The sequence below is a fragment of the Erpetoichthys calabaricus genome, chromosome 11, assembly GCF_900747795.2.
Source record: "Erpetoichthys calabaricus chromosome 11, fErpCal1.3, whole genome shotgun sequence".
Taxonomy (NCBI): Eukaryota; Metazoa; Chordata; class Cladistia; order Polypteriformes; family Polypteridae; genus Erpetoichthys; species Erpetoichthys calabaricus.
The window spans coordinates 39612257-39629009 of NC_041404.2; the positions used below are offsets into that span (position 1 = coordinate 39612257).

At 38.2% G+C, this 16753-nt stretch overlaps 1 protein-coding gene across 1 annotated transcript in view; it reads left to right on the forward strand.

Moving 5' to 3' along the window:
- Nucleotides 1-16753, forward strand: part of mgat4b (alpha-1,3-mannosyl-glycoprotein 4-beta-N-acetylglucosaminyltransferase B) — a 117772-nt gene that overhangs the window by 79993 nt on the left and 21026 nt on the right. The window contains exons 5-6 of the mRNA XM_028812982.2: nucleotides 7970-8016; nucleotides 11003-11116. Coding sequence (XP_028668815.1) covers nucleotides 7970-8016; nucleotides 11003-11116 — 161 coding nt within the window. The remainder of the gene's footprint in view (nucleotides 1-7969; nucleotides 8017-11002; nucleotides 11117-16753) is intronic.

The following is a 16753-nucleotide window of genomic DNA, read 5'->3' on the forward strand; positions in this document are numbered from 1 at the left end:
ATGATGATAGCTATATAGCCGAAACATTGTGCCTTTAACCTTTTTTCCTTTTCAGTGGGGAAATAACCTTTAACATTTTTTCTTTTGCAGATGCACCCTGTTCCAGCCCTTCACTAACTTCATAGTTGCACACTAATTGTAAACAGGATATAAGAACTTAAAAGAGGAAACTGTTTGGTCTATCAAGTCTATCTGCTTGATTAGCTTATGGATAAATTATTCAGATTTCTTTTCCAGGTCCTTTTTAAAGATCTAAACATTTTTGGTTAAACTATATGACTTGATAGTTTATTCTGGACTCCCACAGCAGTTTATGTAAAAGAATTCTTTCTGTCTTCATCCTCAAATGCACTTCCTTTAATTTCCACTGGTGTCCTTAAGTATTTCATTCACTTTAGTGATTTAGGGTTATAATTGGCATTTGTACAGAGTACAGCGAAACTCTTGCTTGCATGTGCTAATCATCATGCAACCTGTCGCTGTACTCCGGCACTACATTTAATGAGTATAGCTATAGTACCATACTTTAAATCTTTTCTTTTTCCTTTACCTAAAAAATCTTAGAACATACAGTATTTGTAAATGCATACACCATACACTAATGTTACCAATATAAGTCATCCATTTTTTTAAATTGAAATGTGATTGCAATTTGTATTTAAATGTAGGGAAAAATAAACAAAGGGTGATAAAGAATTGAGAGATATGACACAGGAAAGACCCTCTATAGGTGTATCCCACACTGAGATGAGATGTCAGACTGCATTGAATCAAAAATGTTTACTAGCCAGGGAGAAACTGATAATCTACAACTATATTTTAAAAACATCCCCTGGGTCACCTGTAACAATAAATTAATACCCATTATGTCAGTTGTAAAGGTTTGTGATTACTGAAACTGTTACTTTTTTTTTTTTTTAATAAATATAAGCTTGGAGCCAGCACTGAATGATGCACCTATACAATACTCATCCTCAACAACACGTGGAGATTTAGAGTCTCTAAATTACCCTAAAATGCTCATCTTTGGGATATGCAAGGAGAGACCCCACAGGCCATGGGTAAACCTGCAAAACCAACACAATGCCCAATATTTGAACCCAGGACTCTGTGGGTTTTATCAAAGCTAACTCCCTTACCCTCTAAGAATAGAACATCTCCTTCAAGGCATTGTTTGCTTTTCAGTGCTCAGCTTATAGTGCTGCTATGTCACTTTTGGTAGCATGGTAGCCAGAACAGCACACAATACTCTTCTCACTGGTTCATTATACAGTTTGACTATAATGTCTCTTGATTTATATATAAACTTTTTCTACAGTTTATAGTATAACTGTACATTTTATATATGTTTTGAATTGCTGTTGGACATTTCCAAGAATAAGAAAATTAAGTTGGTATAATCTCCTAATTCTTTTGCAGTGGTTGCCTCCTGTATGATGACATTGGTTAGCTTGTCTCTGTCATTAATGTCTTTTGTCAGCATGTAGCACTTTGCATTATTGTTTGTTAAAATGAATTTCCCACCATTTTTGGAGTTTTGAAAATTGTCTAGGTCTCTTAATAGTTCAGACAAATTCCTTTATTTTTTTATTCATCATTGTAACCTCTCTTTTTAACATATAGCACCACACATTCCCATTTCTACCTCGTCTGTCTTTGTAGCTATACATCATATTTCTCCAGGTCACTGTTCATTTACCCATGATTCAGTAAAAACTAATTCTCAATATTAGAATCTTAAGTCAGTACTGTTGTCTTAAGTCCATATGTTTTGTTTATACATCTCCTCACGTAAATATGTAATCATTTCAAAAGAGGAATTTTATGGTTTGTTACTTGTTTACATTTTTTAGTTGAGCAGCCATGTATGCCTTTATTTCAATCTGTCTATTCTGCAAATTAAATTTTTTAGTGAAAAGTCTTTTCAGTGGTGGAGAAAACTAAAACCATCTTGTTCACATTATACCTTGAACTGTTCATAATGTTCTTATATTAGGATTTTATCATGCAGCCATTTTCCTAATTCTGAAAAAATGTATTAGAAATAATTCATTCACTTAAAAGCTTATTTAAAATTCAGTAGAGAAAGTAACATGAAGACAATAGTAGATGAAGCTTTCAATTTATTTTGATTTTTGTTTAAATGTTCTTGGGATGGGAAAGGTTCATTTTCAAGGCACTAAAATCAAGTTCATTAAATATTAACAGCAAAAGCCAAATCCTTATTGAAAAATGTTTTAAGATCTAATCTCATCACCATGGAGAAGAGATCACGAACTACAGGGAAATAGATACAGACAATAAAGATGAAGATGATTGTATTAAATAGCATGAGATGTACATAGTGCAAAACAAAGTTATAAGGGCATATAAATTATACAGCTTAAAAATAATTAAGTGTACATGGCAAAAGCAGGGAAGTGGAGATAGCAGAAGTAACAGGAGAATTAGGCATGATGCAGCAAATGAATATAGTATGGGGCAACTAAGTTCAGATTTAATGGGAATTCAGTGACCTTATGGTCATTGAGAGAATAGTATTTCCCGAAAGTAAGTGTAGTATGTGGTAAGACTCTGGTCATATTTACCAGAGAGCAGGAATGAAAGCCGGATGAGCTGAACAGCTAACATCAGTAATGATGCATTCAGCTATCCTCCGACAATGGGTTAAGTAGATGGTATGGAGCTGTCGAAGATCAGCCCTATGACTTTTGAAGCACAGACAGTTCTTTACAGGAGCTTGCAAATCTGGCAAGCGAGGTTTCCAAACCTTACCATGATGCATCCACTAAGGCTGCTTCCAGTGGTGCTGCAGCAGAAGTTCACCGGTATTTTAGTACCCACTCCAAAGCTTTTTAGCCTCCATCAGGTAGAACAGTCCTTGCCTTTTTTAAGGATGTATGTGGTGTTGGCAAATTACAAAAGGCAGCTGGTAACCCAGAAACCTGAAGCTGTTAACTGTCTGGGTGGGGGAGCCATTGATATAGAATGGAGCATGATTGCCTTTGTTTTTCTTGAAGTTGACAAGACAAGGGAGGTTTTTGTCAGTTCAGGGAGAGGTTGTTGTCATAGCACCACTCTGTCCTGTCTTTTACCTCCCACCTATAGGCAGCCTCGCCATCATCACTGATTGATAGACCAATCACTGTGGTGCTGTCCACAGACTTGGATGATGCTGGCCTAATGTTACTCGATTATGTTTACCTTTTTTGTAATTTACTTTGGATAAAAACAAATAGATGTAAATGTAATATAAATATTGCCCTCATGCTTTTCTACATAGTAATAGGTATACAGACTTATAGCAGTGGGTTATGGCAACATTCTTCAGATCTCTAATGTTTGTGAACAGTGTGGAGAAGTTCTTGTTCCCAGTCCTCGCTGACTGGTGTCTGTGTGTCAGAGAATCAAACACCCAGCCACAGACAGAGCTGCTCAGATCAAGCTTCAACACCAGACTGGGGCACACAGTTGTGTCAAAGGCAGAGTTCTAGTCAATGAGTAGCATCCCAACATACAGTAGGTGTTGTTCTTCTCCATATGTCCCAGAACATTGTGCAGGATGAGGGAGACGGCATCAGGCATCATCCACAGATGTGTTACACTGCCATGCAAATTGTAGTTGATCTACAGTGGCAGGGATGTTGTGGTTAATGTGGGTCATGATCAGTTTCTTCAGACAATTAACCATGGAGATTAAAGAAATGGGCCAGTACTTGTTCAGGCAGGAAACTGAGAATTTCTTTGGCACAGCACCATGCACAAAGACTGGGACAAGTTTAAGATGTCAGCATTCACTCTTGACAGCAGGATACAGGGTGGGATGCTGTCTGGTCGGACAGCTTTGCAAAGCTTAACCTGTTAAGCGCCTCTTCTCACATCAACCTCTGAAACTCGCCATGTCTGACTCGTCAGCTCAGAAATCAGTCGGCTCATCTAGGAGTGAGACCCTGTCCATAGGCACAGTTACCAAGGGTTTGTATCTTTGATGGCATACAAATGTTTCCATTGGCAATGTGGATCACCACTGCCCAAATCCTTCTCCAACCTGTTAGCATAATGTATCTATGCGTGGTCAGACTTACCAAAGTGTAGACATGGGATGAAGTTGTAAGTACCTTTAACTGTGGTGTTGCAGTGGTCAAGAGTTCCATCACCTTTGGTGGTGGCAGCTGACATGCTGATAGAACTTGGGGAGGACGTTTTTGAGGTTGCAGTGGTTGAAGGCCCCAGCACTAATGGAGATCTCTTACAAGTATTGGCTGTCTTGTTTACAGCTCATCCAATGCAACAACTGTTTTGTAGAATGTAAGTAACTGTGAGCAGTACTGAAGAAAACTCTGTCAGCAAGTATAAAGGCTTGCACTCAATTGTCAGGTATTCCAAGACTAGCATAATGGACTGGAAGACCATTTCCATATCATTGCCCTAAGAGTTCTTGATTTAAAAAAAAAAAAAAACACACACACACCCTCCTTTTGTATTGCCAGTAGTCCTAGAATTGCTGTCCGAGAGGTACAAAGAAAAGTCCTGAAGCAGAATGGCTATGTCCGGGAGGTTTTGTCTTGGCCAAGTCTCGGTGAAGCAGAACATGCTGAATTCACTTAAGCCCTTTTGTTGGCTGATCTGCCAGTGGAATTCATTCAGCTTGTTTTCCATGGATTGGAAGTTAGCAAGCAGGATGGTGGAGATCGGAGGCCAGTTCGGGTGCCACAGCAGCCTAGCTAAGATGCTGCCACATCCTTCCCCTCTATTGTCTGCAAGTGGCCTCTATTGTTTGGTCTGTTTTCAGAGTTCCAAACAATATCTTTGAGTAAGTCCCAGATATTGAGGTTTACTGAATTACTATTTTTAATGTTCAGCTGTATTGTGTAGTTGTACACAATAGTGTAGCTTGCTCAACACAGATAAACAATGGAAAAAAGAAATGAAAACAAAGTAGGGAGAGAACAATTAGTAGTGTGTCACCATCACTAGATGCCATACTGTACTACTTCTTGAAAGATGAACTTAAGGTAAAAAAAAAAATAATGCAGCATACTAATGCTTGCCCAAAGTAGCCCCTCTGTGGTTACAAATTTACTAGTGGTGGATTTCTTCTATAAATAGACCTAACACCAAATTAATAATTTAAAAATGTTACAGTTAATTGATAATATTTAAGAACTTAAAACATGTTCACCGAAGCACTAAGTCTCATTATTGTTTGCTTCTTATAGATGTGTAAATTAAGCTGAGTTTACAGATAGCTCCACCACACCCTGTCAATCTATGCCTCCCTGAGATTACATTTGTTAGGGTCTCCAATATTGTGACTGTGCCTCACCACCATGGAAATGTTACCCAGGTAACTGGTTAAGGTATGCACTGCCTAAGTAACATGTTTTTTATAGTTATTGTTCCTTTTTACAATGATCTATCCATATGCATGTGAAAGAAGCCTTTGAAAGTTGGTGCCATGTGCTGTCTATGTGAAAATGTGCTTTTGAGGATTTCTGATTGCAGCACCCTGCATTCTTCAGATGCTGTGAGTGAGTGAGTTTAAAACTGCAATATAATAATAATTCGTTTGTTAGATATTTACTCATTTGGAAATTGAGAAGAGCAGTCACATAAGTACACCAAGCACAGCATCTCCAGTCTGATTATTAAGAAGATGCTCACTTGCACCCAACATATTGTTTAGAAATGAGTATCAGATGGCCTTGGTGTCACAATCACTCCCAACCCATTAACAGCTGTGTTTGGTATACTCCCAGATGGCCTAACACTATAAAAGGACAAACAAACTGTGATTTTGCCTTTACTACACTACTAGCACTCTTAAGTCAGTGATGTTCTATACTACTTGAAATTGGAAAAAAATCTAATTCTCACTTAGAGGATCTGTTCAAATCTATTTTAAAATATGGCAGGATCTAATCAGTTACATTTTAGAATACGCTTCCATTTTAGAGAAAAGGATACTCCTGTTTAATTTCTCCTTGTATAGAGTAGTTTCGGTGGCTGGCTTCTCTCTCTTTCTCTTGGGTGGGGGTCGAATTTTGTTTTGATTTGTTAAATTAAACTTGACTGTATGGAATGTTATCAGTTTCTAATTAAAATCAATATAAAAAAAGGAACTACCACATGAGAACTCACCTCATACTTTGAAGTGTGTGCTGTTAGCCCACTTCTTGACTTGCTGTGGGTATGGAAAGCCTGTAGCACTAAGATATTTTTGTTTAAATAAATAGAGATCTTTACAAAGTGTTGGGACTGATGAGTGCTTTGATAAGTAGAAAAAAGCTAAACTATTTTTTTTCAACGTATATGTGGCCTTAGTAGACCTGGGGCGAGACTATGGTATGTTCATATTGACATTTCAGTTGTCGTAAAGCAAAGTCTCTGCTGAAAAGATTTGTCAGAAATGGTACTGTAGATGCCAGTGATTACTGAATCACTATATAGGCATGATTATGAAGGATGCCGTTTTAAACTTGGCTGTGTTGCTATAATCACTCTCACAATAAAAGAACTCATGGCAGATAACCAGAACAATATCTTGTATCACCTGCCCACCCCACTTACAGGGATCACACCAATCTAGCAGTCAGAGAATAAAATTATATTGCACCATATTTAACTCTTTCCATTGCTTTTTACTGTACCAGTAGTACCTGAGTATACCACTGTTTCATAAGATATTGGTTGTCACAAAAGTTTTTTTTCTTGTGGAAGGTTTCTAAGGTAACCCTATTCTCCCATTTATACTCTTTATTATGTAGACCTAGACTTGAACAAAATGTCCCAAATATGTTACACTACATTTTATATCTATGACTGCCGGCAACATGATAGAACACTTAAACGGGTAAGAGAGAGAAAGTTATGTTTTTTTATGTATAAATTAACTGGAAAATGAATGGAGTACAACAACTGTTGGTAAAATGATACAATACAATCTAAAAAGCAATTCATCAGTGTTCATATGCTTACTACCAGGTGGCTCTTTGTCTTAGTATATTGATTGGTCTCTGGTCTGACTTGGTCTTTGCTCATGCTTGGCCTTTGAATGGAAGGAGACAGAGACCGAGAGATGGATGCTGTGGCCTCCTTCATGGATGGAACAGTAGAGGGGTAGTGCAAGCTGCCTCCCTTGCTTCAGTCCAGTCCTGTTTATGCATAACTGAGATCAGGCAGATCCATCCCCCATTCCAGTCTATGCTTTCCTCCTGGAGAGGGAAGGGGTGTCATAAATTCTACCTATCCCTTCTCTTCCAGACTATGCCAGCCTGTTAATGGCCTTTCAATTCAGCACCACCTGTAGTTACCCAGTCTGACTAGTTAGTTCCTGGGATTTTCTCTATACTAGTTCTAATCTGTAGTAAGTACAACAATTGGTTTCTAAGTATTTTTTTTTCTAATTATGTGTTTTTATCATATTATTACACCATCTTCATGACAGAATTCAAGCAATTTTTTCGAAAAGCAGTGGCGTGTGTATTACACATAAATGGGAAACTCATCGAATACCTTGATTCATGCTTCATTAAAATGCCAAATTACACTTGGGAAACATGTGAAGTGTTCCTTGATTGTACATGGACAAATGTAGAAGCTGAAATTCCACATTACTGACATTTTGCCATCGGGTAAAAGCCAAACTGCTAGAAAGTAGAAAAGAGCTATCAAAGCAGAAGGGGATACTGAAATAGTTCTGACCCAACAGCTTGTTATTCCTCTGTGAGGTTGCAGCCGTGTTAAAGTTGGTTAAGTCTGATTTGGTTGAATGAAACTGCTTTGTTTCAGACGCCCCTTAGGAAAACTTTCATATGGTGCTATGCATTCACAGTGCCCATCCTGCATTAGAGTATATGTGGACAATTGAGTGAATGAAGATGCGTATAGATCATCCTATTGTGTTTTTGTGTTTTTTTTTTTTTTTGTTTTTGTTGAGCCTCTCAATTTTTTTTTTTTTTTTTTGTAGACTGATCAACAATATGCAAATGGTGTTGCTGATAATCTGAAGCAACTGTAAGTATTAGCCTTGGTGATTATCAAACCAGTTGTATTTGCCCACCTTTGTCTTTGGGTGTGTGTATTGCATTATTGCTTGCCTGATAGTGGAATTCTGCCTCACATATGGAAGGGTTCTTTCTTTTAAGTGACCGGGATAGAGATTGGTTGTCACGGAGCTTGAAGTAGTTACTTTCTTAACAGCAGAAGATAGCACATGGCTCTGAAAATTTCACCATTATGTAGTCTAGGTAATGTATAGCAAAAAAAACAAAATGTCTCCTTTACTAGTAACATTCAGTTATGACTTATAGGTAGGCCCAAGGAGATAATACAGGTTTAAAGTAGAGACTAATGGACATGTTGCATAGTTGCTATACTTCTTTGAGATTCACAGCTTGCAGGGAGATTATTAACATGCCTGCACAATAAATAATTTATTAGACTTTCATAAAATTCTTCAAGTCATAACAGTAATAATAAGCAAGTACCAGGTTTGGTTCTCCATCAATTAAAATCTTAATGGTAATTAACCATCTGGGGGCCACAATATGATGCTGTGAATCTCCTTTTTCTGTTGAATGCAGAGTTTTGTAGATGCTTTGGACTGATTTACACTTCACATGAATTTGAACTGTAGATAGTTATTCCATGGCATCCAAAATTGGTTTAGTGGCTGTGTAAAAAGGATTATACCAGTCACAAACTATTTTATTACCCTGTTCTGTTCAAAAGTCAGAGCTTCAGTGTGCGCATCATTTAGAAAGAGGCCTGTAATGTGAAGTCCTCACTTCTGAACTTTTTTTGATTACTTCGGTTTATGGATGTGATTAATCGATAATTATCTTCCAGAATAAAGTATAAGCTGGCCTGCAAGCTTCATCCACCTTGTGCTCTCGGTATCTTAAATTGCAGAAACCAATGCTGGTGGTCTTGTTCAGTTTAAAGGAAGTGTGGAGTTTTTTGCATAAAAGCTTGCATTCCGCTTCCAGTCCATTTCATTAATTATAACAGAGCTATCAAACCATAAACTCAGATATAGTGCCCATAAAACATATTCACCTCCTTTGAAGTTTTCAAATTTTATTGTTATACAACATGAAATCATTGTTGACTTAATTTCTCTTTTATGATGTTGATCGACAGAAAAAGACTTTTTAACATCAAATTGAGAACAGACAGTTTCAATTGCTGCAATGTCTTCCTTGTAGCGTGGTTACTAGAATTACACACTGTATTCCTAATTTGGTTTTACTGGTACATTATACTGTATATTCTGTGCATAGAGTCTCTTTATTAATATTCAACTCTAAAGAAGCGGCAGTGGCTGAGGTTAAAGAGACCTCAGCTACTGTGCATATGACAGCTTTATGGCTAGAGTTTGAACCAAAATTGAGCTTTTTTTGCCCATTAGATTAAATGTCATGTTTGAACATTGCACATTATCAAAAACACACAATCATCACCTTGAAGCGTTATGGTGGCAGAATCATGCAATGGGGATGCTTCTTCGCAGCAGACCCTGGAAGGTTTCCAAGGGTAAAGTGAAAGCAGTAAAATACAGGGAAATCCTGGAGGAAACCCTAATGTAGTCTATAGGTACCCTGGGTCTTAGGAGAAGATGTGTTTTCCAACAAGACAACAACCCTAAACATCAAGTCAAAGCTACATAGGGATGGCTTAAAAACAACAATGTTAATATCCTGGAGTGTCCAAGTCATGGTACAGAACACAGTCTAATTTGTGAATGGACTTGAAAAAACACTTCTCTTACAAAACCCAATGCAGCCAGACAGAGTTTGAGCAGCTTTGTAGAGAAGAATGTGGAAAAAATGCCATTGTCCAAATGTCAAATGTGCACAGCTGAGAGAGAGAGAGAGAGAGAGCTGTGTACACAGACTTGACACTTCCAAAAGTACCTCTGCTAAATACTGACTTCAAGGGTGGGGGTAGAATTATACCATCAATTTTTTTTTGTGTTTTATATTTGTAATTAATTTAGACCACTTTGCACAGATCTGTTTTCACTTTGATATTAAAGAATCCTTTTCTGCGTGTCAAAGAGCCAATTTAAAACCATTGTGAGCAAATGTTGTATAACAATAAAATGTGAAAACTTACAAGGGGATGACTACTTTTTATAGACCCTGTAAGCCGGAAGCGATGTATGAAGGATGGTGATCTGAAAAGTGATACATCAATGTTTGTTTATTGTGACATTGATTGTTGAATATTCAAACTTTTAATGCAGATAATAATTGAAATTCACACATTAATGTGACGGTCAAACTGCATAGCACCTTTTTATGTTTGGCACTAGCTCCAGTTAGCCATAACTGGGGCCCTTGCCCAGGGATATTAGTGAACCAGCAGCATGATTAGAAGTGGTCTTATTAGCCACTTCACACCAAAGTGATAATAGGTCTGAGTGGCTGAGTACATAATCATGCATCACCTTGTATATAGTAGGATGTCTGAAGAAAATTTCGGAGGCCTGATAGAAACCACACATTAGAGACTAGATCTGTCAGTCTGTAAAAATGTACAGCAATATTTGGTGTAAGGAGATACTGGAGTCTGGTAATTTGAGTTGCATTTTTCTGGCCTCGGTTTACTACAGTAGGCTGAAGATGTTTAAGAGCTAAACAACAATTGCAGAATGTTCTGTTCCTGCACTTCTACTGGGCAGTTCTTTTCATTAGCATAAACATGGAGGACAGATGTGAGGCGATTTTGAAGAATATGTGCAAGAATTGATTTACAAAAATGAATTGGTTTGCATATATCATACATTGAATTTTCCTTGTTGGATGCTTTGTTATTAATGCTATTCAAACTGCCATTCACAGCACATGGTTTTGCATCAGCATGAGTCTCCTGTAGAAGCAAAAATGAAGAGTTCACTTAGGATCTGCTATGATTTTTGTGAGATTCCCATTTCTCAAGCAGTTTAGTTGGACATTTGTCAATGTACCTTACTCCAGGCTTTACTTTTTTCCTTTAGATTTCCCAATGAGATTCAGTCGGGGCTCCTGGAGATCATCTCACCTTCCATCCACTTCTACCCAGATTTCTCTCGTTTAAAAGAGTCATTTGGTGACCCCAAGGAGAGAGTCCGGTAAGGTACAACTGGGTGTCTATCAGCAGTGGACTGAGTTACTGAAAACTGGAGTTTTGTCTTGATGTGTTTTTCAAATCACTATGAGTTTGATACTGGATGTTTTGTGTGTAAATTTGAGCAAATTCTGGCTTATATTTATGCATTCATGTTGCGATTTCCAGCTTTGACTAGCCAATTACAGATCTAGTAAAAGCAGCATTTGCAGCTTATGGCATGCTTGTTAGCTTATAGAATAAACTAATAGTATGGTGATGAAAGTACCATAAAGATGCATATTTAGTTTTCCTGTTGCTAAATTTAGCTGTGCAACGTGAGAGTGAGCGCAGTGATTTATTGCAATGTTTAATAAGATGGCAGGCAGGAGTAAATAACTCACAGACCTGTGCTGCAGACACATCATGTTTAATTCATGGAGGCTTCAAGAGAAAGAGAGCCCTTATAGGAAACATCAGGGAACACAATGGTTCCTGCAGATTTAATGCTGAGAAACTCTGCCTTCTTTAGCACTGATGCCATTCAGTGCACACTGGAAGATTATTATTAGGGAAAGTGATAGCAACTTTTACTGTTAGACTATAGTAAGAGTGTGTGTGTGTGTGTTTCTTAAAAGGCTACTATTCATACTGCCGTCTAACCAAGGCACAACCCTCGGCTACGTATGCTTTTCAGTGACAACCTTCTTTTTGAACTGAAATCTGGAAAACATGAGCTCTGTTTTTATTTAAATAGGAGGCTAATAGCAGAGCTGGTAATGATTTTCAAAATGCTTGTGAGATGCCCTTTTCTTGGAGGATGTTCCTTAAACACCATCCCCCCATTAACCCCAATGAAGGCCGTACCATTTGTGATCATTTCATAAGGATGGCAATTTGTCGCCATCTTTGGCTAGTCACATATAAAATCATTACAAATACAAAGTACTGGGCATTGACTGTCTATGTTTGCATAGTAAGTTTACATAAGAAAGCAAATATGTGTTTTTAAAATGCTGACCCTTTTGTAATTACTGGCTAAAATTCAAGTGTCCCATCTGTCATCTACACTACTACCTCTCTATCCCTGTTCTTCTAAGTTAAGAATTTGCTCTTTGTGTGCTGAATTGAACTCCAGTATTGTGGTATCCACTTGCTGGGTTGGAACCACAGCCACTACTTCTTTAAATTTCCCACATTAATGAAGTAGATGGCTTGCTGAATAATTTCATTGATCCCAAATGTAAGATGAAGTTTTTGCATTGCTTCCTCTATTGAACCCCATTTGAAACTCCATAAACTCCAAATGTTAAGTTGAGTTAGTTGTAATATACAGTACATGTAAAGTGTCATAAACACCCCCAGCTGTTTTGGAGTAATCTGTAGTTTTTGTGGTGTTGACCTTCCAATTATGACTCCCCAGTGAAATTCTTGAAAGTCCATGAAGCTTATATTTTAAATTTCATTAACAACCATCCATCCATCCATCCATTTTACTAATGGAGCCAATACCAGCATTCATTGAGCCCAAGACTGGAGGAACACCCGTACAGGGTGCCAGTTCATAGCCGGGCAAATGACCACACTTGCGTGCACACACACACACACACACACACACACTCACACTCTGTCTGTAACTGGGGCCAAGTAGCACCGCCAGTTCGCTTACCCTTCATGTCTTTGGACTGTGAGAGGAAACTGGAAAACCTAGCAGTAACCCACACAAACCCATGGATAAAATACAAACTCCATGCTGGGAGCACTTGCTCACCTTGTTTAAAGGTAGCAGCACTACCAATGTGCCATTCATGAACAATAATGTACATGCAACATTTTGTGGAATTAGGCACAACTGTTTTTGAGTGATGCTCAATTTTTGTGTTAGCCCCCCATCACACCCACCTTCACCCTCCACCCGACCTCCCCAACACCAACCACATCCGCTATCAATAATTTCAGTTGAGTCAATTACACAGGACGTATTCTTCAATGCAAGTATGATTCAACATTAAAACCTGCTGTGGCCTTCGTGGGGGGGAGTCACTGAGCCCCAAACCCCATACACAGCTACACAGACCACTGTCCTCGGATCAAATAAATTATTATGTTTTTTAAAAGAAATACCTTTACAAAGACTCTTCATAGTCCAAAACACTATTCCTTTGTTTTTCTTCTCCTCCACTCCTCCCTAGCAAGTGTTGTCTTTCTCCTATCCCAACTCCGACTCTTTTAACACCCAACCCAGAAGTATTTCCAGCACTCAATTTAGTGCCTCCTGGAAGCACTTCCAGGTCAGGCAGGACCATACCAGACTTTGTGCGGTCATTATCCGACAGCTCCCCACAGAACCTGACATGGCAGCCCCATGGGACCACATCTCCCATCTCCCTTGCAGGCATCCATACCAGGGATCGCCAGAAGGGCCACTGCCACCCAGTGTATGGTGGGGAGTGCCTTGCCCATAGCAGGCAGTCACTCAATGTCTCATGTTTCCAGCCTCCCAAACCCATCCACTATATCCCTTTGTGGCTGCTGGGACACCAACCCTGGTGTAGCAGCTGTAGCAATGTTCTTCCTTGTCCATGGACTGGAGTGGAAGGGGAAAATCATAGCTCCCTTCCTGATCTTCCTTTATGATAACTTACTGGCCAGGCAAGGGAGCCGTGTTCATCCCGGCTGGGACGCAGTTCCATGTGTTACATTGCCAGATTCATTTTGATCCACTGAACCGTTTCTGTTGTTGTGTTTTTGGGGTTGTACCATCCCTCCCCATTAAAACAGTTTTTCAATGGACTTTTTGAAAGGCCTTCAAGTCTAGACTTTAGTTTATCATCTGTAATATACATGCAAAATTTCTTGAAATGTTGGAGTAATGCATTTTTTACATCCAAATTTCAACCACCCAACCTGATGATTTTTTTTTTTTAAATCCCATGTAGTCTTGATTTTAAGTTGGTCCAGCTTATACATGCAAAATTTCATGTAGATCAACTCAGCTGTTTTACAATAATGTGTAGCTTTTGTGTTATGCTCCCCTTCTACTTTGATGCACCAGGTTGTCTGTGTTTTAAGTTGGGCCAATGGCAAACAACATGTAAAATTTAGTGAAACTTGGTTACGCCATTTTTGCATATTTGGTGAACAGATAAACAGGATGCGATCTGCGGGTTGAAATCAGGCCCTTAGTATGCAAATTGATAAATAGAATCAAATGAACCAAAAAAATTCAAAAGATAGATAAAGGGTATAATGCTTTTATTTATTTAGATGTAACCTGTAGCAGCTAAAATTACTCTACTCTGTATAGCCATCTCTGTAATGCATGAGTTCATGAATAGAAATAGAAAAATAGTCCTATAGCTAATTTTACAACAGCTGAGAATCTCACTACAGGCTGCTCAGAAACATTTGTTTTCTTTTTAAGTGTGCAGTGTGTCCATCCATTCTGAGGCTTATTCTAATTCAGTGGAAACATAGAAGTAGCCAATTTGAAAAAGAGAGACGTTTCTTACAGGCCATACACAAACACACGCAAGAACTGTTTAGAGTTGTCTGTTAACCCAAAAATGTGTTTGTGACCTATGAGTGAGTATTAGAAACCAATGTGAAAAAAGTAAGAGCATGTAGGCTCCACACAGAAGACATTAAGAAATTACAATAAAATTGAAAATTACAATAAGAAATTAAACTGGATGCATATGTTAGTTGACAACATAAACATGTCATACTGCACAGCTCTCAATAGTATATTCAACAGAATTGGTCAACAGCTGCAAGAATTGCAAATCCGACTATTTGTGATTGGACCATCGGCCCAAAATAAACAAATGTCATCACTCAATGGTTGACCTCAAAGTCCTGCAGATTTCTACATAAGCATATTAGTTTTACTATAAATGGAATCATTTAGGTGAGGATTTTACCATTCGGACATTCTAGGACCAATTGAAACTACAGACAGTACCATTTTAGAAAATATAAGGTTACAGGTTTTAGATGTGCAGTTAGTGGTGCAACTGGATAATGGTTTGCATGTTTTTCAGCTAGTTATGTGATTTTTCTTGATTAGAAAAATGTTGACAAGAACAGGTCATTCAGCCCAACAAAGCTCACCAGTCCTATCCACTTAATTCCTCTAAATAACATCAAGTCAAATTTTGAAAATCCCTAGGCTCCTCCTGTCTGCCACACTTTTCGTGACTTATTTCATTTGTCTGTAGTACTCTGGGCGAAGAAAAACTTAACCAATGTTTGCAAAATTCACCCTTAAGTTTTCAGCTGTCTGCATATTCTTGTTAAACTCATTTTAAAGCAACAGCCTGCATTCACTGTACTAATTTCCTTCATAATTTTAAACACTTCAATCATGTCATCTCTTAATATCCTTTCGCTTAAACTGAAAAGGTTAAACTCCTTTAATCTTTCCTCATAACTCATCCCCTGCAGCCCTGGAATCATTCTAGTTGCTCTTCTCTGAACGTTTTGTAGTGCTGTTTTTGCTTTTTTGTAGCCTTGAGAGCAAAACTGCACTCAGTATTCCAGATGAGGCCTCACCACCAGTGCATAGTACAGCTTGAGCATAACATTCTTGGACTTGTACTCTTCACATCATGCTATATAACCGAGCATTCTATTAGCCCTCTTAATAGCTTCTGAAAATTGTCTGAAAGTTGATAGTGAATGACTCCTAAATCCTTCTCATAAGGTGTACTTTGAATATCAAGACCTCCCAATGTGTATTCAAACCTAACATTTTTACTTCCTACGTGTAATACTTTACCTTTACTTACATTAACTTTCATCTGCCACAAATCTACACAAACCTGTCCAAAATGATTCAACAGGTTCTAGGTTATCCGCCCTTCCACCTAGTTTGGTATCATCTGCAAACTTAAGCAGCTTGTTGTTATTTTTCCTATCCAGATCATTTATATGTTAAAAATAGCAACAGACCCGTGAGGTACACCAATCTTAACATCACCCAATTCTGATAAGGTTCCTTGCACCATGATCCTCTGCTTTCTGTGTTTAAGCCAATTCTACATCCATCTACACACTACACCCTGAACACCCACAACTTTTATTTCAAAACCCATCCTCTCATGTGTGACCTTATCAGATGTTTTCTGAAAATCAAGATGAATGATATATGCACCACTCTGATCATACTGAATTATTTTCCATTTTTATAACCTTTCCAAAATATAGACAAGGTGACAGAGTTGATGTGCATTCCCATCAAAAGAGGTGATGGGTTTGATTTTACATTGCACAAATCACCTTTGGGTATGGAGGAAGAACTGCTTAGCCCCTCCAGTCAGGGATATGTTAACCTATAGAAGCAGGTAGTGGATGACTGCATGAGCAGTTGGTGTATATTACAAGTTGTGATTATATGGCTATGTCAAGTTCAGAGTCTCTGAAGAGAGTTGACATTAGTCAGGTTCAGCTGTCAAAAACACTACCCAGATAAATTCAACTGCAAATCACGTTTGAAATAAAAACCCAGACGAATCACCATTCTGAAAAGGAATAATAACAGGATGAATAAGATCTTGCCCACAGGCAACAGTCCCTCGCTTGATAGAGATACTCATGTGTGACAGGTAACACTGCTGTGAAATTACTGTCTACAATGAAGAAAACATCAAAATAGCAAAAT